Source organism: Leuciscus leuciscus, assembly GCF_965113295.1.
Source record: "Leuciscus leuciscus genome assembly, chromosome: 9".
Lineage (NCBI taxonomy): Eukaryota > Metazoa > Chordata > Actinopteri > Cypriniformes > Leuciscidae > Leuciscus > Leuciscus leuciscus.
The window spans coordinates 6,635,367-6,663,197 of record NC_138733.1 but is presented as its reverse complement, the minus strand read 5'-3'; the positions used below and the strand labels follow the sequence as shown (position 1 = coordinate 6,663,197).

At 40.2% G+C, this 27,831-nt stretch overlaps 3 protein-coding genes across 6 annotated transcripts in view; all 3 read left to right on the top strand.

Annotated features, from left to right (window-relative positions):
• The window catches only part of LOC309506318 (uncharacterized protein), a 259,358-nt gene that overhangs the window by 3,745 nt on the left and 227,782 nt on the right, over nucleotides 1-27,831 (top strand). The window contains exon 2 of one of the 4 annotated variants that reach the window (XR_014208700.1): nucleotides 11,107-11,150. The exons of 2 other annotated variants lie outside the window; for them this stretch is intronic. Coding sequence is in view for 1 of the 2 variants with exons in the window: in XM_082180144.1 (XP_082036270.1) it covers nucleotides 12,283-13,479 (1,197 nt within the window). In the remaining variant the exon portion in view is untranslated. Of the gene's footprint in view, nucleotides 1-11,106; nucleotides 11,151-11,268; nucleotides 14,405-27,831 lie in introns of those variants that run through there. One more of the 4 variants, XM_082180144.1, reaches the window with a different exon arrangement.
• Nucleotides 1-27,831, top strand: part of LOC309506336 (uncharacterized protein) — a 253,365-nt gene that overhangs the window by 74,856 nt on the left and 150,678 nt on the right. The gene's annotated exons all lie outside the window — the stretch shown is intronic.
• LOC309506303 (uncharacterized protein) overlaps nucleotides 1-27,831 on the top strand; it is a 109,620-nt gene that overhangs the window by 58,937 nt on the left and 22,852 nt on the right. The window lies entirely within an intron of this gene.

Here is a 27,831-nt window from a genome sequence, read left to right as displayed (position 1 = left end):
AATATTGAAGAACATAAAAAATTATAATGAATATGTAATATGGTGCATACAAAATGCTCCTCTCTAGAGTAAATTTTTCTAGCTGACTAATGAGTTTATGGTCACTGGATATGTTTTTTCTGAGGTAAATGTGACGTTACATGACATTGTTTACTATCGTCTTTCCACGGTTGAAACACTGATTGAGCAATTCCATGTGACATGATATGGACTTCGATAAGTTGTACTCTATATTTTAACACACTTTCAGATGCTCATTCATGTTTATTTCACGCTGTAACTGGTATTATTAAGGCGGAAGAGAAGGTCATGTGTGCTCCGCACCGCTTCTCTTAAAGGGGACCTATTATGCCCCTTTTCACAAGATGTAAAATAAGTCTCTGATGTCCCCAGAGTGTGTATGTGAAGTTTTAGCTCAAAATACCCAACAGATCATTTTTTACAGCATGTTTAAATTGTCACTTTTTGGGGCTCAGAAAAACGCGCTGTTTTAGTGTGTGCCCTTTAAATGCAAATAAGCTGCTGCTGCAGGGCCCAGGGGGCGGAGCTTCATGAGCTCGCGCTCAGTCTCTCAGGACAATTTCATCTCACGGAATGATGATAATATCAGAAACTCTCAGTAATGGTGTTCATTTCGAATGGGAGTCGGACAATAATGCCTACAGAGTCACCTACAGAGATGGAACAGGTATAGTTTAGTTTAATTACGGTTAACGTATTTGTCATCTGCTTGTATGTATCCACTATTAATAGCCTACAAGTCTGCTGTTTCGGACCAGGTCCGAATGATGATCAAAAATATACTGATGAGTTTAGTAAAGTTTATTGTACATCACACAAAAGATGAAGCGTCAGTTTTAATCCAGAAAATCACCGTAAAAGCTGAATATACAGTATAAGAAGTGCGTAAGTACATAAACGAATTTCGGTAGAGTTAAGAGAGCATTTTCTTTGAAAACAAAATAATTCCACCTCGTCTTCAGCGGCTGCCTCAGATTTCGTAAATAGAAATCTGTAAATAGAGAGAGCTATGTGGATTAATACATCCAGCCACACAACACCTACAACGCTTGGGAGACAGTGGTTGTGTACACACACTGCCAACACACATTTATGTCCAAACAGCATGCAAAAGTGAATTTTGCATAATAGGTCCCCTTTAAGCTGAGCTGCACCAGGGCGATCTCACGCCACAGCGCCAAAACGGTAATTATGTTTTTGAATTTCATAAGATAATGGACGTAATTTGAAATCTGAGACTTTGTTTCATATCAATAATAACAAAGCACAAAGATTATTGCAATTTATTGGATGGGATGCGCGCAACAATGTTCCATTCATTCATCAACTGAAGGATGACTAATCGATTCTTGGGATTTAAGAATCGATATCGTTTCGTAAAAATGAGAACCGATTAAAATCGAGAAATCAATATTTTTTACCCAGCACTAATGATCATACTTCCTGGTAGGTGGTGTGTGGCACAGGTGTTGTGTGGCACGTCGTTAATCGTTAAAGGGATACTTCACCTCTGGAAAGATGAATGTGTTTAAAATAGGTCATTTATGTAGAAGAAATGTGAAGACATTTTTGAATTTGGGGCTTTCTAGACTGAGAAAAGCCAGAAAATTTATTTTTGGCTTATGTGGATGAAAGACAACAACTCCCAGAATGCACTTGCTTCGCTGCTCTATGAGGCCATTCCCAAGCCACGCCTCCCGGTTAGAGAGCGCAGTTGAAAACAACAAGGTTAGGCAACTAGTGAGTCTCCGTGACGAGTTTGTCCGGGATATCGAGATCGCCCAAAATGTCCGGGATTCGGCTTTTGTGTTCTACAGTCGCCATTCATTATGTTTACTGTGGCGAGCGGCGCGAGGCCGGTGGCGTGATTACTGATGAGCGTGTGAGTCTCAGACGCACCGTCCCGTATCTCTCACGGAGGAGCGGGAATTTTCTTAGCAATGTCAAAACGCACATCAACCGATCACTTGTTTAACGTTCATGTAAACACTACATTCAGATTCACCAATCGGAATGAGTTCAGTTAGATTGAAACAAAAGGTGTGCATGTAAACAATGAATGGCGACCTCAGAAAGCAAAAGCCGAATCCCGGACATTTTGGACGATCTCGACGGCTGGACAAAAAGAGGATGGTAACCCCTACTCAGCTTTCTCCTACTACTCAGCTTTCTCCACAGAACAAGAGCCTTCTAGCTTAGCTTCCAAAGAAAGACGGTTGAAACTATGTGTACATTCTGTGAGTGAGATCCCATTTCCTATGGGCGGGATGAAAACATGCGGGACAGCCCCTACTACTGGCTGTAGTCTTTAGCCTCTGGCCAGAAAATCCTCCGATGACGCAAAATGACGATTTTTGCGTCATCGGAGGATTTTTTCCAGACAAAAAATACATAAATCTCTCATCTCAGGGGGATATGAGGGTGGAAAGCACGGTAATTCGAAAATACTACAGGTTTTCTACTAATACAAAGCTTAATGCAAATTCCTGAAGTATCCCTTTAAAAGATCGCGATCTCGATTCAACCCCCCACGCGATCTTAATCCTGCATTTCTTTCTGATTCGTGGATTGACTGGTAAATTTAACCATCATAGACTGAAAGTTCATAATTTGGACGTGTATTGACTTGCCAATTTACACATTCCAACAATTTTAATCGCGGAAGAAGAACCGAAAACGTCTCCGGTTACTATCGTAACCTCGGTTCCCTGAGAGGCGGTAACGAGACATTACGTCAGCTATGACGTATATGGGAACTCCTCCCTTCTCCACTTTCGCTGAAATCTTATGGGCTAATGCCAGCAGGGCACAGCTGGCCAATTGACGCGAAGCATGCAAATACTGACAGGTCAGCGGTCAGTATAAAATGCATGGACGCGAAAATTACGTCAGAATCACGACTGAACGCTAGCACAGCTGAACAAACAGCGAGCACGGCGGCTAACGTAATGTCTCGTTCCTGCCTCTCAGGGAACCGAGGTTACGATAGTAACCGGAGACGTTCCCTTTCAAGGCGGTAACTCAACATTACGTCAGCTATGACGTATATGGGAACTGTATTAAATCCCGCCGTGAGAGCAGTGAAGATAAGCCCTGAACAGGGTCAATCACACCCACACATAAGCAAGACAGTTCTAGCCAATAGCCGCGTCACTAAGAGTACTCGCATCTGATAGGTGGAACTAGACCAATGAGACATCTGCTCCGCCTCTAACAAAATTTGCATATCTTAATGCAATGAAAGTGAAGGCTGCACTGAATAGGGCAGACACATCACAATAAACACTCAAGCACGAGAGTTAAACACAGAGTCGACGGCATTGCGGTGACAACTGCATAAACCTTATAAACCATAACACAGAGTTAGCAGTAGTGTTGGGCGATATGCTCCATTTTCATATCGTCCTATCGTTGGCCTGTGAGATCGGCGATACACGATATTATCGTGAGGGGGGCTTACTTATTTGATTATTAACTTGCTTATTTACTCATTAATTTGCTTGTTTTATTACTTCGTTTTATATATGAGAATCTTTTTCTATTTTGCTAGTAAAGGTGGATTGTTTATTAATAGGCTAAATCAGGTTATTTCCCGGTATAGTGAGGTAAAAAAAAGATCCAAATCATTTTTGTATCTGAAATTTACGGAGAAAGAGTCGGAGTTTGCGATATATGTCTTCCTACCAGCCCTCTCTCTGTCTGGATGCACTTCACATATGCGTACTTCAATAAGCCCAAAGAACACGGTTAATGTGTTTTAAATGCCATGAGAAACCAGAGTAAGGGGCAAAAATCGGTAAAAGTCGATCGGTTTATACTTAAGCTTATGACTTGACTCTGATAAAGGAAAACGAGTTAATGCGTTTACATGACCACATGCACTGTCAGTTTATTCAGCGTAATCGGGTTAAGAACGTGCATGTAAACGCACTCATTCCATGAAAGTGAAAGCAGAAACGGGCTGAGCTTTCGGTATCTGTCGCTGCATTAACGCCGCATTCTCTCAGAGACGACGTCGTGGATATAAGTTATAACGGTATAGCAACTATCTTAGTTTATCGGCTTAATATTTCTCTTGTGGACCTACATTAATGACAGTGAAAAAATTAGAAGAATATTTCTTGTTAAACAAGTGTTTGAAGCTGCTTTTGATTTTCACATATGGCACAGTTGTGCTGCGTTCGTGAACTAAAGACGATTGTTATTAGACCTATATCATTTTAGTGATATTATTATTATTATTATTAATATTTTGTAATTGTATTGTTTTGTGTTATTATACATATATTTTGTTAAGTAATGTGCTATGGAAACAAAATACTGACAAACAACGATGCCGTTTTCATCTTGGATCTAAATGATGCGTCTGTTAAAACAAGCACTCTTGACAATTTTTGATTGATCACCTTGCAATTCAATTTTGATGTGGGATATAGTTTTTTAGTCTGTTTTAAAAACCTTTTCTTAGAGTAGTCCTTATACGCGCGTGGCGGTGTTGTCGCAAGCGTTGCGCGTGTCGGTGTTGTCACAACATCAGTGCACGCTGTGGTGATGTCGTTATGAATTTAGGCAATGCAAATTAATTGAAGTTCCTAATATTAATTTAATAACAATACTAACTTTATAATAATAATAATAATAATAATAATAATAATTTAATACATTAATGGTCAAATAAGCCAATTATCGTACTGATATCGTCAAAGCCATCTGCCATCAGCGATATCTCTGACTATCGTCGATACACGATACTATCGTCTATCGGCACAACCCTAGTTAGCAGCCATGGTAACTACTGTATAGCTGGTTATAACAGTTCACAACACATGAATAAAACTTAACTCACCGAAAGTACATGTGACGCTACAGAGGGTACATCCAGCTTGTAAAACCTGGCGAATGTGTTCTGAGAAGACCAGCCAGCAGCAAGACATAAATCCTGGATAGACATACCTCTAGACCAGGCCCAAGAGGAAGCAATTGCCCTCGTAGAATGAGCTCTGGTGTTGAGGGGACAGTCCTTCCCCTGGCATTCGTAAGCCAATGCAATAGCGTCCACAATCCAGTGAGAGCCTCTGTTTTGAAACATGTCCCTTATTACATCCACCAAAGCACACAAACAGCTGGTCCGACTGACGAAAGGCGGCCGAGTGATCCACATACATCCGCAAACCCTAACAGTGCAAACAGCACTTGAGCATCATCGTCACACGAGGCTGACGGCTCAGCAGATAAGGCGGGCAGGGAAAACAACCTGTGCTCTAAATGGTGTATTGAGTGACTTCGGAACGTAACGTGGTCTCGGCCGGAGAGTGAAATTACAGTCGCCAGGTTCAAAACAGATGCAATCATCGTTCACCGAAAACGCGTGTAAGCCTCTAATACGCTTCGCCGAGCAAGAAGGGCGGCCGTGAAGGACACAAACTCCTCGCTCCCCTGAGAAAACTGATTACCAGAGCGTGCTTATCGATCGATTGCCACCGGGGAACAAAAAGCAGCAATAGCGGCCACATTCACCTTCAGCGTGGCTGGCAAACTCCCGCAATCCTTTCTGAGCTGTAGAAAGTGCAATCAATACCATCAATACCAATGTCCTGGCACTATTTTGTGAAAACTCCCCACTTCATCCGTGCTGAATTATTCCCAGTATTCACGGTGAAACGCTCGGGATAGCCCTCCACGCGTCCAGAAAGTGACACAGCGGACGCGTTAGCTCAAAGGTCACCGTAGCCACAGATGGCGTGTTTTTACTGGAGCCCCGTCCACACGAGGCTAGAAGCACTGGCGGGAGGGCGGCTCGCGTGGGCATTGTGTGATGTTGGCACTCTCGCGCCCTCGAGAGGCCATTATAATCATGGGTTGTGGCTCTGCGCTGCTCTGAGACAGGGCGAGTGACACAGTGTTGGGTGCAAGAGGATTTAGCCACAGGTGGAAATGACTGTTAATGGATACAGTTGTGGAACTCACAGAAACAGCATTTAACACACATAGCAATCGTCGCCTGTAGGAACATGGGAGACATGATGCATTTGAACATGGCGCTTGGGGGCGGGGCCTCAGTGCACTCTCTCTTCCTCTTTATTGGTCCATCAGGAAGATGGCTTGGTAGCAGAGGATGGCGCGCTGTCTCTCGCGGCGCAGGCTCCTCTTCTGACCCTGACGTTTCCTTCCAGGCCCTGACCACTGCTTGTTTCGGCCGAAACGAGCGTCCGGTTTGGGCGGGGCGCCACGGCGGGCTGTCTAGCCGGTCCTTGAGCCCGGCGAGGTGCAGAGCGCTTAGTAGCCATCAACGCGAGATCAGTTGCTGAGCGCAGATCCCTGATGACGTCAGCATCAGCTGCGCTGCCGTCGAGGGATTGAAGCAGTTTTGCCTGGAACACCTGGAGTATTGCCATGGCGTGAAGAGCAGAAGCTGCCCCTGCAGAAGCATAGGCTTTGTCTGCCTGGTTGGCCGTGAATCCTGCATGGCAGAGTGGGTGCGCGCCGATTGGGGTGCGGGCCCACCAGCAGCTCGCTGGCGGCAGTGGGCCTCATCCACGCTGTTGCCCGAGCCACTTTTCTTCTGGGTCTGAGGGCGCGCACTGGCAGCTCGGCGCAGAACTCGGCGCAGAACTCTTTATTATTTAGTTGTGTATAAAAGCGGCGTTGTATGTAACTAATTATTCAGAATATGCGCAAGTCCACAAGCATTATGTTTGTATGAGAGCTGCTGGTACATCATTCTGTATTTTTGAACGAAAACTGTTTGTGATTTTGCTACAGCAAAATGTTTTTTGTTTTTTTTTGTCTGAAGGATTATATTGCTCATTGGAAATAACAAGAGGATGTTGATTAGATTAGAAGTCTAATAGTATTAAATGCTAGAGATTCAGAATATGCTGAAGTTTGTAATAATTTACTACAAGTAAATGGACTAAATGGTAAATGGACTGCATTTATATAGCGCTTTCACAGACCCAATGGCCACCAAAGCGCTTTACAATATTGCCTCACATTCACCCATTCACTCACTCATTCACACACCGACGGCGGTGTCAGCCATGCAAGGCGATCCAGCTCGTCGGGAGCAGCTGGGGTTAGGTGTCTTGCTCAAGGACACCTCGACACGTGGTCAGGTGGAACCGGGGATTGAACCACCAACCTTCCGGTTTGTAGACAATCTACATGAACCACTGAGCCACTGCCGCCCACAAGTACGCTGCTAGTACATTTATTTTCCTGTTGGTTCTTTGCAATGTTGGGACATATGCTGGCAAATGTAACCTTACAGTTGACTTGCCAAATCACTTCCATTTGTTTTATTAATAAAATTAATATAGGAAGTATTGGAATAAATTTTTTATGGGTCATCATAAAGACTTTGCTTTAAAAGTAGCAAGTAGTCAAAAAAAAAAAAAAAAAAAAAGATGCATCGATAATCGTTACCCTCTGAATCATAATCGAATCATGAGGTGCCTAGAGATTCCCACCCCTAATCACAAAGTACGAGCGGCCAGACGAAACAAACTTCTATAAAAGCAACGCTATTCAACGCAACACCATACCCCAAAATGTTTTGTTTCTTGCTAAGAATATTTAATAGGTCTAGCCTGGCATAATATTTGAATGTTGTCAATGTTTAATTGTCTTTTTTAATTTTTTTTTTTTTATTACATTCTTTTTGTTTACTGCATTTATTTAAATTTGACTTATCTTTAAAATAATACAGCTTTTCAGAATTGTGAGAGAATCGTGATCTTTATTCCAAGCAAAAAAATCGTGATTCTCATTTTAGCCAGAATCGTGCAGCTCTACTTCCTGGTTCTGTTAAGAACTCGAGCTGCTGCGTTTTGAACTTGCTGTAGTTTGTTTATTAAGCGTGCAGGGCAATCACACATGATAGCATTACAATAATCTAGCCTTGAGGTCATGAACGCATTAACTAATTGTTCTGCATTTTTCATTGAGAGCATATGACGTAATTTTGGTATATTTTTAAGATAACATTTTTTTTTTAAAAGCGGTTTTACAGATACTAGACGCGTGACTTTCAAATGAAAGATTGGTATCAAAGAGCTCACCCAGGTTCCTAACCGACGACGAAGACTTGACAGAGAAGTCAAGTGTTAGACAGTATTCTAGGTTATTACGTGAGGAAGTTTTTTGTCCAATAATTAGAATCTCAGTTTTTTTCAGAATCAAGTAATAGGAAATTGCTAGTCATCCAGTTTTTTATATCAGCTATGCATTCTGTTGATTTTGTGAATTGGTAAGTTTCATCAGGGTGTGAAGAAATATAGAGCTGAGTATCGTCGGCATAACAGTGAAAACTAATGCCATGCTTCCTAATGATTTCTCCTAAGGGTAGTATGTACAGAGTGAACAGCAGTGGTCCTAGTACTGAGCCTTGTGGTACACCATACTGAACTTTTGATCGATACATTTCTTTATTTACAGCTACAAACTGATAACTGTCAGATAAGTAGCCTATGATTTGAACCATGCTAATGTAATTCAATTAATGCCAACAACATTTTCGAGTGAATTAAAGGGGTCATATAATGCCATTTTTGTACAAGCTAATATGATTCTTTAGGGTCTAAATTAAAAGTTTGTAATATACTTTAAAGGACAAGTTCGGTATTTTACACTTAAAGCCCTGTTTTCAGATCGTTTCTGATGAACCACAGAAACCGAAAATTCTCGGGCCAGCAGCATTTGTCCAAATTTCAATCTTAACCATTGTATTTCATCAGAAACGATCTGAAAACAGGGCTTTAAGTGTAAAATACCGAACTTGTCCTTTAATTCAAAATTCTCATTAGTATTGTAAGAAAACACAAATTTTACCTGGTCAAAAACAGCTCTGTTTTCAGCACACCGTTTAAGTGCATGGGTCTTTAAATGATAAACTCAGCCACTGCGTCTTCAGCGGTTCGTATTTAGGAACATCCACATGACTGCTGTGTTCGTTATGACACCCAAGAACAGAACACCACAATCGCGTAGACGCCATTCTGCTCAGAGCTTAAGCTATCAACAATGACTGCGCCGGTCCGCGCAGGCTATGATTGACAGCTCGCTCACGAGCAAGGGCAGGTCTGTGTTGAAACGCTCCTGTCAATCAACAATCATGGGAGGGGCGTCGATTTTGTGAAGTCACAAAATCGAACAGCTTGATTTGAGATGGGGGGGGAAAGATATAAGAAGATTTAAAAAAAAACACTGGATGGATTTCTATCATTTTATGATGGTTGTGTACAGGCACTGCCAACACACATTTCAGTACAATCAACTTGTAAAAGTGCATGTACCATTATATGACCCCTTTAAAAGAATGTTGTGGTCGATAGTGTCGAGATCGGCCTGTAATTGACTAATTCTGTAGGATCAAGTTGTGTTTTTTTTTAACAAGCGTTTTAATCATAGCCAGCTTAAAAGGTTTTGGTACGTATCCTAGAGACAAAGATTAATTAATGATATTAAGAATAGGATCTATGAACTCTGGAAGCATCTCTTTCAGTAGCTTAGTCGGTATAGGGTCTAACATGCATGTTGTCGATTTAGATGAATTAACGAGTTTGCAAAATTCTTCCTCTCCTATAGCAATGAATGAATCAAATTTTTCCTCGGAGACTACAATGCACTGCCTGATGCGAACTGTAGTAGACTGTTGCATAGTTATAATTTTGTCCCTGATATTATCAATCTTACAAGTGAAGAAGTTCATAAAGTCATTACTGCTGTGCTGCTTTGAAACTTCTGGGCTTGAAGCTTTATTTTTTTGTTAGTTTAGCCACTGTTTCAAATAAATATCTAGGGTTTTGTTTATTTTCTTCTAATAGGTTTGAAAAATAAGCAGATCTAGCAGCTTTTAAGGTGTCTCTGTATGCGGCCCCATAAGCAGGCCATCAAAAAACTGCGTCTCTGTAGGCAGCCTAGGCTCTGAGATCTGCACACAAAAACAATTGGTTTCACCAACCATTCAAAACCAAAACAAATAGTGTTCCAACCAATCACCGACAGGAGGTGGGTGTTGTGAGGTTTTGTGCTCGTGCACGGCTGCACGCGAAGTCGGAGCTGAAGAAGAAGCTGGCTCAAAACCTCACAACACCCACCCCCTGTCGGTGATTGGTTGGAACACTATTTGTTTTGGTTTTGAGTGGTTGGTGAAACCAATTGTTTTTGTGTGCAGATCTCAGAGCCTAGGCTGCCTACAGAGACGCAGTTTTTTAACGGCATGCTTATGGGGCGGGCAGCTAGCGGATCGTTAGGAAAGATTAGATGAATGTGATACATTTTTTGGGGGGGGCCTGAAATCACTGATACAACCTTTAACTTACCTCCGCTGACTGTCAAACAAAAACGTACAACTTGTGGCAACACTCCTAAAATTAATGAACTAATACATAAAACCTCTTTCGTGAAGCACAATATATGTCACGTGACATACGGTCAGACAGGTCTTACATATTTGTAACACGGAGTCGGCTTTGATGCCTTGACTAAATGAAGTTTACATGAGACTAGATAATGATCTGAGATGTCATCGCTCTGCTACAGAATTTCAATGGCATCAACATTGGATCCATGTGATAATATTAGATCTAGAGTATGATTACGACAATGAGTAGGTCCTGACACGTGTTGTCTAACTCCAATAGAGTTAAGAATGTCTTTAAATGCCAATCCCAGTGCATATTTTTCGTTATCTACATGTATATTAAAATCACCTACAATTAGGACTTTATCTTCAGCCAGTACTAACTCTGATAGAAAATTCTTTGATAGAGTCTGTATGGTGCCCTGGTGGCCTGTAGCCAGCGCAAATCCTAAACGTGATTTATCATTTACACTAGATATTGTTACATTAAGCACCACCACTTCAAAAAATTTAAACTAGACTTTTTAGTAATTCTAAAATAATACTATAAATTACAGCAACCTTTAACAAGAGGCTTACAAAACTAACCTTTGGTACATCAACAATATAATATTTGATAAGCAGATCTCACTTGTTTTCTGTTATTAAATCAGGGTTCACTTGAAAATTCACATTTATCCTCCTTGAACTCATTCTAACAACTAAATGTTTTAATGTTTCAGACCAGATGGAGGTGCGAGAGCAAAGACAAGAACTGAAGTTAAAGGTGATGATGTTACAGAAGATCTCAGACATCACCATAATGAATGAGCTGAAAACGGGGAACTTTTGGAGACGAAGAGCTGCTCAGTTTAACATGATGGCCCTGTACTTTTTAAATGCAGATTGGATAAAAACACAGTGATCACAGTTCACACCTGCAGTGAAGCCCCTCCCACAACAATTCACCAATAAATACTGGGAATATTCCCATCATCCTACAAGAGAAGGACAAACTCCAGGAGTAGCAGCTGAAATCTGTGTGACTGTTAAAGATGGAGTTTATTAAAGAGGAGATTGAAGACATGAGTGATCCAGAACCATCCAGAATAAAACATGAAGATACTGAGGAACAAATAGGTTGGTGTCCATTCTTGATTCTTCATTGTTGACTGCTTTAATATGCAGTATATGGATGATAAATTAGAGTAATACATCCAAATGATCATAATCTATAGCAGTTGTCAATAGGGCTGTCGCAGTAAAGGATTTTCCCTTGTGGTAATTTTGAGTGGCTCAATAGCGTGGTATGCGGTATTCTTTTTTAAATATTTATTTGTTGCTATATAAATAAGTGTTACGATGTGGTCAGCATGCACAAAAACACAAGTACATTTTCAATAACCAATGTAACCGAAACTAAACAGCGTCTTGAAAGACTGTCACTCAGTTACATTGTTACGGCAACGGGACTGTCTTTGAGTGAGTCATTAAACTGTTCAAAAACGCTGATTCATTAAAAGATAGTAATGAAACAAGGCATTAATTATTTTTTAACTTTGAGCTCCACTTTTCAAGGCTCAGCTAACCAGCAATGTGTCGCATGGGTAACGCAGAAGCTGATGTAATAGAGACTAATGGCATTGATTAAATTTTTTTTTTCCCGTGGCTTCCTCGCGCTGTGGATGCTGACCAGTAATGACACTGATGCCATTCATGGTAAATACCCTTAAACGTTAAAAGGATGATATGACAAATATTTCGCTTTCCTTGGATACCTCAACCTTTTCACGACAGCCCTAGTTGTCAAACATGTTTTTACTATATTAACAAGTGAATGACAGAACAAAAAGTGAAAGATCTGATCTCTGTAGCTTTCTGCTATTAAATAAGGGTTCACTTGAACTGATTCTAACTTGATGTGTATTTTAGACCAGGTGAGAGTGAAAGAGCAAAGACAAGAACTGAATGAAGTGGAGGAGGAACATCATAACTTTACAATTCAGAGAACAAAAGCCAAGACGCACACCTGCACTCAGTGTGGAAAGAGTTTCACTCAGAAAGGAAACCTTAAAATACACATGATAATTCACACTGGAGAGAAACTGTATACATGCACTCAGTGTGGAAAGAGTTTCACACGGAAAGGAAACCTTCACAAACACATGATAATTCACACTGGAGAGAAACTGTATACATGCACTCAGTGTGGAAAGAGTTTCACAGAGAAAGGAACCCTTAAAATACACATGAGAATTCACACTGGAGAGAAATCGTATACATGCACTCAGTGTGGAAAGAGTTTCACTGGTGAATCGGGTCTCAAGTATCATCTGCACGTTCACTCTGGAGAAAAGCCATTTAACTGTGATCAGTGTGGTAAAGATTTTATTTCATCATCAAATCTAAAAGATCACCTGAAAGTTCATTCAGATGAGAAGCCTTATGTGTGTTCTCTCTGTGGAAAGAGTTTTTCAAGGCTGTACAGTTTTAAACAGCACAAGAAAACACATAATGAAGTGAGAGATCATGTGTGTTGTGACTGTGGGAAGAGCTTTTCTAAAGTGGCCATTCTGAAACAGCACCAAATAATTCATACTGGAGAAAAACCTTACAAGTGCTCATATTGTGACAAGAGTTTCACTCGGTTTGAATCTCTGAAATCACACGAGCGAGTTCATACTGGAGAGAAGCCGTACTACTGTACTCAGTGTGAGAAGAGTTTCAAACAGAAAGGAGACCTTAAGACACACATGAGAATTCACACTGGAGAGAAACCGTATACATGCACTCAGTGTGGAAAGAGATTTTCTCGGCTGTTCTGTTTTAAACAGCACAAGAAAACACACAATGAAGTGAAAGATCATGTGTGTTTGGACTGTGGGAAGAGATTCACTAGAGCTGACCATCTGAAAAGTCATCAAAGAATTCATACTGGAGAAAAACCTTACAAGTGCTCATATTGTGACAAGAGTTTCACTCATTCTCATTCTCTGAAATCACACGAGCGAGTTCATACTGGAGAGAAGCCGTACTACTGTACTCAGTGTGGGAAGAGTTTCACCCAATCAAGTAATCTAGGGACTCATATTAAAAAGCACTGTTCTGTGTCATAGTGAGCAAATGTTTTGTTAGATTCACAGGTAACAATTTACAATAACAAGGAATGAATAATCATGTACTAATTCCTGAATTAATGGTTACTTCAACATGAACTCATGGTTAGTGAAGATATGAACCACTGAAGAGCGATCCTTAACTATGACAGGAATCATAATGATTCATGCATGAATAACAGTAGACTTAAACATGTTAGTACATGTTTGATAGTTAATGCATTAATTAACGTTTAGTACGGATGAACAGTATCGATAGTAATAGTACTAACATTAAAGCTGCTGTTATTCATGCATGAATGATTGACTCCTGTCGTAGTTAAGGATCGCTCTTCACTGGGTCATGATTAGTTCATATCTTCACTAATCATAAGTTCATGTTGAAGTAACTATTAATAACTATTAATGCAGGTATTAGTACATGATTATTCATGCCCTGCTATTGTTAAATGTGTTACCGTCACATTAAGTAAATGTGTGGTTAACTAATAAACTAGTGTTGCTGGGAATGCTACAAGAACTGTGTGTTATATGTTGGAGAACAAGAAAATTATTGAAAATTATTTTGATTGAACGCTTACTCAAAAAAAAACCAAAATTAAAAGAGACTGTAAAGAAATGTAAAAAAACCAACAACAATCAGTTATTTGTTAATATATGAAACAATTCCCTGAATTTGATCAGTTTTTTTTTTGTTTTTTTTTTACTTTTGTTTTAGTTACATAAAGCCTGTTATTACATAAACAAATGAATGTACAATAATGTACATCTGTACAATAACTCTGTACAATAACAACAAATAAAATGACCATTTCACTGATAATGTGTGATTTGGGAGTAAAAGGTTTCTACAGATCCATTAATTAAAATAAATGAGATTCAGATAAAGCAAACGTATAGTGAAATAAACTTTAGATCTGTGACATTAGTTTTGTGGAAGTTGTTTTTGAGTTGTAACTTTCTGACTTGTCATTTAGCTGTCAGTGTAAGGCAGTTCTTTGTCTCTAGTAAAACAATAAAAACGTCCTGTGGCCTGTTGCACAAAGCCGGTTTCATTTGCTAACAGGTAAAGTTCGAGATTAGTTTGAGGAAAATGGCTTTTTTGGGCTCAAGAAAGTGGATTTGGTTTTTAGTTGTGTTCATCACCAATGGTAACTTACGCTACACGGCTAAGTTGCTCCGGAGCAGGTTCTCTTACGAGAACTGCGTTTCAGCTCTGGAGCCCTGGATAGCGGCCGAATGGTACCAGCTGGGAGTGACAATGGGAGCTGTCTCGTACCGGAAGGTTATCTCGACAGACGCCTCCAACCTAGGTTGGGGCGCCCTCTTCGAGGGTGGGCCGGTCTTTGGCCAGTGGTCAGACCGGGAGAAACGCCTTCACATAAACTGTCTGGAGATGATAGCGGTCGAGAACACACTGAAGCACTTCCTCCCACATTTGCGGGGCCACCACGTACTGGTCCGCATGGACAACATGTCAGTGGTGGCCTACGTGAACCGCCAGGGCTGTGTCAGATCCAGAAATCTCAGTGCTCTGGCGGAACGCCTCCTCGTTTGGGCTCAGCACTCTCTGTGCTCGCTGAGAGCCGCGCATGTGCCTGGCCACCTGAACGACGGCTTAGACAGACTGTCCAGGGACAACGTTCCCCCGGGAGAATGGTCCTTGCATCCTCAGACAGTCCAGCTGCTGTGGCGCCTTTTCGGCAAAGCGAAAGTCGACCTATTTGCGTCATAAGACAACGCTCATTGCCCAAGGTTCTTTTCGAAGAACGAGGACGTGCTGGCCCAAGCTTGGCCCAGCTGCCCGCTGTACGCTTTTCCTCCAATCCCACTGTTACCACAGGTAATCAGGAGAGTCAGGGAAGCGCGCCACTCGGTGCTCCTCATAGCCCCGCGATGGGAGAACCAAATCTGGTTCCCAGAGCTGATGCGGCTGTCAGACTTGGCCCCATGGGCGATTCCGGTGAGAAGGGATCTCCTTACTCAAGCCGGCGGCTCGATTTGGCATCCTCATCCAGAGCGCTGGTCTCTGCATGTATGGATAATCAACGGATGCCCGTTGCCTTGCCAGAAGGGGTTGTGAACACGATCACGCAGTGTAGAGCTCCCTCTACGAGAAGGCTCTACGCGTCTAAATGGTCCGTGTTTACTAAATGGTGCGACGACAAAGATCTAGACCCACAAACTTGTGGGGTCTCGTGGGTGCTTTGCTTCCTTCAAGAGCTGCTGGATATGGGCAGGTCCCCCTCCACACTCAAAGCGTATGTTGCGGCTGTTGCAGCGTTCGCAGAGTCGACGCGCGGCCAGTCAATAGGAAGGAACGAGCTCATCATCCGCTTCCTTAGCCAGGAGGATGAATCCCCCGCGGCCCCCGTCGGTTCCTATTTGGGATCTTTCTTTGGTCCTGGAGGCCCTGAAAGCGCATCCCTTTGAACCTTTAAAGACCGCAGATCTGAAATACCTTTCGCTCAAAACCGTTTTTCTGATAGCCCTGTCATCAGTCAAACTTGTGGGTGATTTACACGCGTTATCTGTTAACGCCGCGTGTCTCGAGTTCGGACCTAATGACTCTAAAGACATTCTCAAACCGAGACATGGTTATGTCCCAAAGATGATTGGCACTCCCTTCAGAAGCGCAGGTCATTTCTTTATCGGCCTTACCGGCATCCGGTAGCGAGGTCGATGGTGACGACCTCTGCCCTGTCAGGGCGTTGAGAGTTTACGTCACGCGCTCCGCCGCCTTCAGGCGCTCGGAGCAGCTCTTCGTTTTGTTTGGTGATCTCGCTTCAGTCGATGAAAACCAGGTAAGCAGCCCCCGAGCCCTTCATTTTATACGCTAAGCCACCCCCATTTTGGCGGGCTGTGAGGGCGCGAGGGCACGCAGTCACGCAGGGCTCAGTGGTAGGCTGCTGCAGTTGCCGCTGGGCAGCCAATGAGAGCGTTAGATAGCTTGCTCTAGGTCTGCTAGCTGCTGCACTGCGTTGACAATAAATACAAAATTAAGGATAATGTTTGGCTTCATATCTCGAGAAAAGATTACTTTACCCGTAGCATAAGCAACTTACGCAATACTCGTTCCCTCTTTTAGAGAGAACCGAGGTTACGTTAGGTAATCGAGTACGTTTTATTCTGGGTTAGAGATCGCAGACCAAAACTGGACCAATCAGTGCAGTGACATGTATCTGATACAATAAAGCCACTCCCCCTGTATCTCTCACTCCAAATCAAAGCAGTTTATAGTGTGAAACAAACTTTAGAGACAAAATTATCCATGTTTTGCTGCTAATTATTTATTATATTTATGTTATAAGAATTATAATTACTTTTGATTCATGAAATATATTCATATAGTTATAATAGTTTATTAATTGACAAGTAATATTAAACTTTGCTTTTATATATATATATATATACACTCACCTAAAGGATTATTAGGAACACCTGTTCAATTTCTCATTAATGCAATTATCTAATCAACCAATCACATGGCAGTTGCTTCAATTGCCAATTGGGCATCGTTTAAATGCCACGGCCTACCTGAGCATTGTTTCTGACCATGTCCATCCCTTTATGACCACCATGTACCCATCCTCTGATGGCTACTTCCAGCAGGATAATGCACCATGTCACAAAGCTCAAATCATTTCAAATTGGTTTCTTGAACATGACAATGAGTTCACTGTACTAAAATGGCCCCCACAGTCACCAGATCTCAACTCAATAGAGCATCTTTGGGATGTGGTGGAATGGGAGCTTCGTGCCCTGGATGTGCATCCCACAAATCTCCATCAACTGCAAGATGCTATCCTATCAATATGGGCCAACATTTCTAAAGAATGCTTTCAGCACCTTGTTGAATCAATGCCACGTAGAATTAAGGCAGTTCTGAAGGCGAAAGGGTGTCAAACACAGTATTAGTATGGTGTTCCTAATAATCCTTTAGGTGAGTGTATATATATTAGGGCTGGGAATCGATTAAAAAAAAAAAAGAACTAATTAATTGCATTTCCCCCAAGCTTGTAATCATCAATAGGGCCCTTTCACACCTACCTTGTTTGGTCCGGACTTTCGGACTTTTCAGTTTTGTCCGAATCAAAATTACAGGTGTGAAACCTCCCCCGGACCACGGTCCGGACCAAACAGACGAAATTTGGTCAGACGAAAAGAGGTAGTCTCGGTCCGGATCAAACTGTTTAAAGGTTTGGTTCGTTTCTAGTGTGAAAGCATTTTCTGTATGGTTCGGACTTTCGGACCATTTACAGGAAGTTCCGGTGGTTCCCGCGTAGCCTAAACAACTGAAGAAGAATATTTATGTGCAGATCTGTCAGTCCTGCCCACCGCATTTCTTCCAGCTGATTCGCACACACACACACACACTTGTCCTGCGCGTCCTGCCGGCGATGATAAAATGTTCGCACAACAAGGACGTTCATTTGGCGAATTTGAACTAGCCTCGAGTATAGTTGGTGCTGCAGGTCGTAATGCCGTATTAATAACAGTATAGTGGCAACGATATGCGTCTGGTCATTCAATCTTGTCAAAGTTACCTGCCGAATTGACAACACGCTGACGTCAGACGCACGTCCGTTTACAAACCAATCAATGTCAATATGCAGCCCATATAGATGATGACGACAGGACGCAAGTACGTCATGAAAAGTTCTTTGGTGCGCTCGCATAATTGCAATGTGAAACCAAACCAAAACTAACCAAATGTATACAATGTATCAAAACAGGAACTCTGGTTCGGACCTTGGTGCGGACTTTCAGGTGTGAAAGAGCCCTTAGAATCACCTAATTAAATTAAACAACAGGAAAAAAGGAACAGAAAATAATTTAACAGATTTTTTTTTTTTTTTTTTTTTTTTTACTAATTATCAAAATAAAATATAGTCCTACAAAGCTATTATTACCAGAGCATGCGATCAGAGCAGGTCATTTTACCATTGTTGCCCAGCATCACTATACCAGCTCAGCAAACAGAAGTCTAGCTACTACAGAGAAATTTCACGTTATTTGAGTGGACTTTGCTTTCCAGTGCGTGATCGGTACATGATTGGAGCGTTTGGGCCGTTAACGACAAAGCAGAACACGCAGCGGAACTGCAGAGAGCTCAGCAGCGCGCCGACACACACACACACACACACACACACACACACGGAACGGTGAGCGTGCCGCACACACGGAGCGGAAAAGACCCGCTCATGAAAGCTGCACGAGAATGAAACCTGATCGCCGAACACGGAGGGGCGGGACGGCATATTTTCAGCCTTTTCAATAGCAGCCGCAACAGGAAATCATTAAAACGAGGCAAAAAAAAAGTGCTGCGTTATTTGCGTTATTTTTTTAACGCATTAAACCTCTCAAATTAATCGCAAAGATTAACGCATTAATTCCCCCAGACCTAATATATATGCATTCATATATAGTGCTTTTAAATGTGTTCCCTTTCAGTTGGTCACTCTTGACGTCACTTCGTTCATAGACATTTGGAAAAGTTTTTGGGGCAGAACTGACCTGTTGAGAAGAGATTGTATTCATCCCTCCTGGGATGGTGCTGCTCTTCTCTCTAGTAATATGGCACATAGTCTTAGAGCTCAAACATGACAATCTGGGGCTCAGGTCAGGAAGCATACAGACTGGCTAAACCGACCATCGTCTGTCTCACGTCACTGAAGTCAGATAAATCCCATATCACATAGAGACTCTTTCACCTAGATATCATCATATAGAGACTGGATCTGTTCCCTAAAGTAATAAATACAAAAAAGGTAATCCCTTTAGCTAAAACAACATATACTTGTATGAACAAATACATTTTAAAGTAACTTACTGGCAGCTGGATGCCAGTAATTTACTGTAAAATGTTTACTGTATTTTCACTTACAGTATACTGTACTTGCATTTACAGTATTATTACCTTATTTTCATTTACAGTATTAGTATTGAATTTATTTTAAAAAATGTAACGTTAAATTACTCAAAATAATAAAAAACTGAGACGCAAGACACATTTGAATGAAACCAGAGATTGCGTCCATGGTGATCCGAGACATGGATGTTATAATGCGTTGCTATTGAAAACAGTCATTATAAGTATTCCAGTAGTTTAGTCACCCTGACCCAACCAACATATTTTGTTCATTTGTTCATACATACACATGCACAAGTGAGTGAATATTATTATCATTATTAATGATAATAATACATATGCTGTCCCTTTTAGTCCTGTCATTTTAAGCCAAAATGGGGGTAACCTTGAACAAATTGCAACAGAAGCAAACTCAAATGATTTTGTATCATCAATATGTCCTGAGTAAGGAAAAAATAAAAGCCCAGAAGAATCACATTAGGGGAAAGTTTCGAAAAAGACCAAAATATAGCCTATTCATACGCCTAATCATTCTTTTTCTCACGTGAATAGGGTAAACAATTTAACCTTTAGATATCACCATGAAAATCTGAGGTGTGGTCATAATTTGTCTATGACAAGAGTCCAACCTCGTCTGAAAGGCAAAGGGGGAGGTGTTGCTGTAATGTATAGTAATATTTTCAAAATCACTAAGAAATCTAGTTTTAAATATACTTCTTTTGAAGTGTTGGTGCTTAATGTAAAAATATATAGTGTAAATGACAAATCACGTTTGAGATTTGTGCTGGCTACTGTATACAGGCCACCAGGGCACCATAAAGATTTTATCAAAGAATTTGCGGACTTTCTATCAGAGTTAGTACTGGCTGAAGATAAAGAACTATTTGATGGTGATTTTAATATACAGGGTGGGCCATTTATATGGATACACCGTGGTGGCATGGGAGTGGTTGGTGATATTGAGGTCCTGTTTGTGGCACATTAGTATATGTCATGGTCACCACCCATCTTGAGGAGTTTGCCCCCTCACATGTACTGGTGTGCCACAAACGGGACTTTGGTGTCACCAGCCATTCCCATGTTGTTGCGGTGTATCCATATAAATGGCCCACCCTGTACATTTAGATAATGAAAAAGATGCATTGGGATTGGCATTTAAAGACATTCTGAACTCTATTGGAATTAGACAACACGTGTCAGGACCTACTCATTCTCGTAATCATACTCTAGATCTAATATTACCACACGTAATAAATGTTGATGCCGTTGAAATTCTGCAGCAGAGCGATGACATTTATTTATTTATTTATTTATTTATTTATTTATTTATTTATTTATTTATTTATTTATTTATTTAACAGGGACAATGCACAATATATATACTGTACCAGATTTAGGTGAAAGCTAATTCACATCTGCAGTCCCTGGGCAGGTGCCAATAGCATGCAAAATACTGACCACATTCGGTGTCTCAATGACTACAAACCTGATTATCCTTCAACCATATTTTTACACCACCTTTAAAATTTATGAATGTACTACATTCTAACACTCAGTGGTAGGGAATTCCACATCCCAGCTGCCTTCACTGAAAAGCAGTTTTGTCCAAATGTCGTGGACCGAAACTTAACACAGCAGTCCCCTTTTGAGGAAGCTCTTGTTAACCTTGAGCCTGGTCTGTTTATTGTTACAAACTGTTTACGAGATTGTGGTGCTAAGTCATGAATGATCTTATATACTAAACCAACATTTGACATAAACAGAAAGTTTTCAAAAGTCAACAGTTTATGCTTTTTAACTATATTACAATAATGATGAGAATTAGGTTTTTTATCCATGACTTTCAATGTTTGTTTATACAGACTCTGAAGTGGTTGCATTAATGTAAGACTTGTTTGAGACCAGGTTGTGCTACAATATGAAAAATGTGACAATATCATGGCATGCATGAACAGTTTTGCTGCACCTATACTCATTTGATTTCTTATAAATCTGAAATGAGCCGGATTAAACTTGACTGTTTTAGACATTTTTGTAATATGTTTCTTGAAGGGTAGACCACTATCAATAAACACACCCAAATATTTAACTTGCTGAACATCTTGTACATTTTGTCCTTTAATACTAATCACAGGAGGAGTGCAACTACTTCCTCTAATGGAGAAATACATACTAACCGTCTTGGAATAATTTAATGTCAAACAGGAATATGTCATCCAATCTGTGATTTTTCTCCATAGCTCCTGAGAGTAGAGATGCAGCATGCTGTTTAGATTTAGCATGAACATAAATAACCGTGTTGTCTGCATACATTTGTATTTTGACTTCTGGACAAACAGATGGCAGATCATTTATATAAATACTGAATAAAAGAGGGCCTAAAACTGAGCCTTGTGGAACACCAGTAGGACAATCTAAGGATGAGGAGGATGCCCCTTTAATTCTTGTACAATGTTGTCTATTACGCAAATATGAAGCCATCCATTCAATAGCATTTGCTGAGACATTATGAGTTGATAATTTAGATAACAGCACATTATGATTGACTGTGTCAAATGCCTTTTTTAAATCTATAAAGATGGCTCCTACCACCCCTCCTTTATCTAACATGCCTTTTAACTGTTACACAAAATAGCAGAGAGCTGTCTCTGTTGAATGTCTCGGTCTAAACCCAAACTGCATTTCGTTCAAGGAATGGTGACCCAAATTCAGATGGTTAATTAACTGGTTAGTCACAACTTTTTCAATTACCTTAGATATTATTGGAAGCATACTAACTGGTCTGTAGTTATTAAATTCAGAATGGTCTCCCCCCTTAAATATTGGAGTAATAACTGCAGCTTTTAAACTCTCTGGGAACACAGCTTGTCCGAAAGACTTATTTATCAGCGGTGTAACTGAGGAACACAAAGTTATAGCATTCCTTTTTATCAAGCAGGAATCCATCCCATAAATATCCTGAGCTCTTGAGTCCTTTAAACCTTTTAAAATATCCATAACTTCTTGTTCACAGACCTCTTTTAAAGAAAAAAACAGGATAGGTAACATCTGGTGATATGATACTAATTTTTCTGCTCCCAAATTGATTAACCAAAGCATAAACAGAGTCTTTGAAAAACATATTAAAAGACATTGCAATTTCATTCACATCCTGTGTTAGTATATTGTTGATCTTCATCTCATAAGACTTAAAGGTAGGGTAGGTAATCCTCTTCAGAAACACTTTTTTTTATACTGGGTGAAATGGTCCTTCCATCCTGATAGTAGTCAATACATTATGTGTTTAGAAAAAGGAATGAAAAAAATCAGACCTCTGTAGCAGCTGCAGGACAGTAAAAACTCTGACCAATCACTGCCATTCGGTGCGAATGTAAAGAACCAATCAGATGCCTTCATGTCTCGTGCCCGCCCCGAGCCCCACTGCGCGCGCTGCCCGGCGTGCACTCATCACATGTCACCGTTCCCGGAAATATTCAGCTCAAAGCACCTGCATATGCAGTCAGCGAAGGCAAACAAGGCAAAAACTACTTCCTCGGACCCTGCCCGCGCTCTTGAACGACCTCCTCTGCTTCGCCCTCAACCCCGGACCTGTCCTCGAACCGACAATGCGGTACTTGTCTCCGGACTCGGAGTGTACGTTAGTCTTCATTAGAGTCAACAATGTTTTCATCATGGAAACTCTTACATGCAAAACACCGTATATGTTATGAATCTTACACGAAATTCATCTTCATCACAGTGTAACTGATGGTAATGGAAAAACGTGTATCAATCCAACCTGTTTTTAGTTTTGCCTTATAAATATAGCTCGTTACCGAATGAAACTTTACCATTATCGATATGCTAGCTTGATAGTGAGTACTAAAAGAAATCTTATTTGTTTATATTCATATTGATAAAGTTAGGTATTTTATTACATGTGATTCTGACATGATGTCACTGTATGTACTGCGCTCCTTCCTCTCCACTCGTCTCAGGTAATAAATGCGTCTTGTTCCAGCCTGAGCGTTTGGCGTCGCGCGTTCATGTGTTTTGGGGGCGTGGCTTTGGAAGGAGCTCAGAAGGGAGGGGGTGGAGTGAATGGAAATAATGAGCTGTGTTTATTGCAGATTAAAAGGTCTACAGTCACTCGATTTTTATATTTTCTTTTTCAGAGTACTTACATTTTAATTATGTATTGGTATATAAAGACAGTTTAAACAAATTTGGAATGTTTTTTTTTTAGAAAAATGATTACCTACCCTACCTTTAATACTTTTATTTTCATTTCGAGAGAGTTTATTAATGTGTTTCCAGAGTAAGTGATTATTTCCTTTAGCCTGTTTAATTAGGTCAATAAAGAAATTTGCTTTCGCCTTCCTAAGTTCATTCACTACTTTGTTACGGCAATCTTTAAAGAGACGCATATCAGTATCAATGCCAGATTTTAATGCCTTTTTGAGTAGATGGTCTCTTTTCTTCATCAAATTCCAAATATGTTCTGTCAACCAAGGTATGTTTATATTTGTATGTCTGTTAGCTATTTTCTTAATAAATTTAGCCTTAACACTGTTGACAATATCTATAAAATCCTTACAAAGTGAATTAGTTTCTTCAATACTAGTTAACCTATCCCAGTCTGAATTTTTCAATTCTGTATCAAATTTGGGCAAGTCTTTCTTTGGTATCCTAAAGGAAGAATCATTCTTTTGTTGTCTAAAAATAAACCTTTTCTTACATAACTTCCTGGCAATGAGTACTAAATTGTGATCAGAAATTCCTGTAACAAAGTTAAAAGATTTAATAATTATCTCTGGTTTATCAGAAAATAATAGATCAATTTGGGTTTTATCATCTGACTAAAACCATACTAACCAGTCATTTCTTTCAGTTTTTTTCTACTTTTCTTATCAGTCCAGTTTACATTAAAATCTCCTAAAACAATCACCTCCTTTCCATGGCTTTGCTTTGCATTTCCTTTAAAATATCCTTAAATGAGTTATAAAAAGTAACATCTGAAGCGGGTGGTCGATAAATACCAACCAATATAAATGACATTTGTGGTGATAAGGTTATGGTGATTGCCAAACATTCTATTTCTGTCTGCAGCTTTTCACTTATCTCTATTTGTTTACACTTTATATGATCTTTTACATAAATAAGTAACCCTCCACCTTTTCCTTTCTTTCTGTCTTTCCTAAATATATTGTACCCTGGAAAAACAAAAGTCACATGTGAGGATGTTTGCCTTTTTGAAACCTGGTTGAGTCCGTGAGGAGTTTCTCCACTTCATCAGTCTTCGAGGCAATACTTCTTATATTTAGATGTCCCCCTAATAAGCCTCTAGGTTTTGATCGAATGTCCCATATGACTTTAGCATGATTAAGTGTTTGGAAAAATGAAGTGTCATACCTCCGTCGATGCACAACATCTCAGATCATTATTTAGTCTCATGTAAATTACATTTAGCCAAGGCTGCAAAGCCGACTCCGTGTTACAAATATGTGAGACCTATCACTTCTGCCACTAAAGATTGCTTTATTAATAATATTCCTAATCAGTTTCATCATCTCAGCATCCCAGATAGCTTAGAAGAACTCGATATTGCAACAGAAACTTTTAACTCTCTCTTTTTCAGCACTTTAGACACAGTGCTCTGTTGCATTTAAAGAAGATTAAAGAAAATAGTCCAACGCCGTGGTACAACGAGCACACTCAGGCAGTTAAGTGAGCAGCCAGAAAAATGGAGTGCAACTGGAAGAAAACAAAACTAGAGGTATTTTGCATTTCATGGAAAGAGAGTTCGATTGCATACAGAGACGCCTTAAAAGCAGCTAGATCGGCTTATTTTTCAACCCTATTAGAAGAAAATAAACAAAACCCTAGGTATTTATTTGAAATGGTGGCTAAACTAATGAAAAAGAAAGCTTCAAGCCCAGAAATTTCCAAGCAACACAGCAGTAATGACTTTATGAACTTCTTTACTTATAAGATTGATAATATCAGGGAGAAAATTATAACTATGCAACCGTCTACTACAGTATCGTATCAGGGAATGCATTGTAGTCTCCCGGAGGAAAAATTTGATTCATTTATTGCTATAGGAGAGGAAGAATTCGCTAAACTCATTAAATCATCTAAACTGACAACATGTATGTTAGACCCTATACCGACTAAGCTACTGAAAGAGATGCTTCCAGAGGTCATAGATCCTCTTCGTACTATCATCAATTCATCTTTGTCTCTAGTATACATACCAAAAACCTTTAAGCTGGCTATGATTAAACTGCTTGTTAAAAAAACGCAACTTGATCCTACAGAATTAGTCAATTACAGGCCAATCTCGAATCTACCCTTTCTGTCAAAGATACTAGAAAAGGCAGTATCCTCACAACTATGTTCCTTTTTAGAAAGAAATTATATCTGCGAGGATGTTCAGTCAGGATTTAGACCGTACCATAGTACCGAGACAGTTCTCATTAGAGTCACAAATGATTTGCTCTTATCATCCGATCATGGTTGTATCTCTCTATTAGTGTTACTCGATCTTAGTGCTGCATTTGACACTATTGACCACAACATTCTTTTAAATAGAATTGAAAATTATGTTGGGATTAGTGGAATTGCATTAGCATGGTTTAAATCATACTTATCTGACCATTATTAGTTAATGAATGAGTTAATGATGTAGCAGTAAATGAAGATATGTCATATCGATCACAAGTTCAGTATGGCGTACCACAAGGCTCAGTACTAGGACCACTGCTGTTCACTCTGTACATGCTACCATTAGGAGATATCATTAGGAAGCATGGAATTAGCTTTCACGGTTATGCCAATGATACTCAGCTCTATATTTCTTCACAACCTAACGAAAACTACCAATTCACAAAATTAACGGACTGCATAGCTGATATAAAAAATTGGATGTCTAGTAATTTCCTTCTACTAAATTCTGAAAAAACAGAGATTCTAATTATTGGACAAAAAACGTCCTCACGTAATAACCTAGAATACTGTCTAATACTTGATGGCTGCTCTGTTAAGTCTTCGTCGTCGGTTAGGAACCTGGGTGTGCTCTTTGATACCAATCTTTCATTTGAAAGTCATGTGTGTAGTATCTGTAAAACCACATTTTTCCATTTTAAAAATATATCTAAATTACTCCATATGCTCTCATTGACATTGTTCATGCGTTCATGACCTCAAGGTTAGATTATTGTAATGCTCTACTGGGTGCTTGCCCTGCACTCTTAATAAACAAAATACAACTGGTCCAAAACGCAGCAGCTCGAGTTCTTACCGGAACCAGGAAGTATGACCATATTAGCCCTGTTCTGTCAACACTGCATTGGCTCCCTATTAAACATTGTATACATTTTAAAATATTGCTGATTACTTACAAAGCACTAAATGGTTTTGCTCTGCAGTACTTGAGCGAGCTCTTAACGCATTATAGTCCTTCACGTCTATTGCGATCTCAAAATTCCGGCCAGTTGATAATACCTAGAATATCAAAATCAACTGCTGGCGGTAGATCCTTCTCCTATTTGGCACCAAAACTTTTGAACAGTCTTCCCACCATTGTCCGGGAAGCAGACACACTCTGTCAGTTCAAAGCTAGACTAAAAACACATCTCTTTGACCTAGCATACACATATCACATTATAGACTTCTATAATTCAATGTTAGGCTGCATAGATCAGGTCATCCGGAACCGGGAACACTTCCCATAAATCAAGGAAGTTCTATGACATAAAACCATTAGTCAACCCTGGAAATTCAATTATCCTGCCTCGGATGGATCAGATAAGTTGGCCCGACTAAGACTGGGTCATTGTGGATTGGCAAGTGGGCTGTTTCTGGTGGGAAAGCACAGGGACGGCAAGTGTCAAGCCTGTGGAGTACAGGAGTCTGTCAAGCATGTCATCATGTTCTGTCCGAGATATGCTGAGGAAAGGAGATTGTTATTCATTGGTCTAAACGTTCTGGGAGTTGATTTATTCTCTGTTAAAACTCTGATGGGTGATGGTCCTAATCAAACAGAAAGAGCATAGGAACTATTTAACTTCCTAAAGGCCGCGGGCATATATTGGAAAATATAGGCTAGGGGAGCCTTAATGTAGACTATCTTTATCACCAGTGGGAGGCAGCAATGCACTAGTAGTGCCTAGTCTGCCGGAAAGGAATAGAAGAAGAAGAAGAAGAAGAAGAAGAAGAAGAAATTATCATGGCTGACCTCCTTGGTCAAACAAAGTCCTGTTGGGAAACCGTCTGTTTCATGCTCAACTGTAAGTAAAACGTTAATGTTAATGTTTAAGTTTTATTTACTGGTGAAATGGTATCTTTGTGCTTATTGAATATAGGGGATTTGATGCAGATTAATAACAGGAGGCATTTTGTATTTTGTAGAAGGACTTTTCTGTATCTGCTGAATGAATCTGTGCCAACTTTGTGGTCCTGGTTGGGATTATGCCACATTGAGTACTTCTACGAGGTCC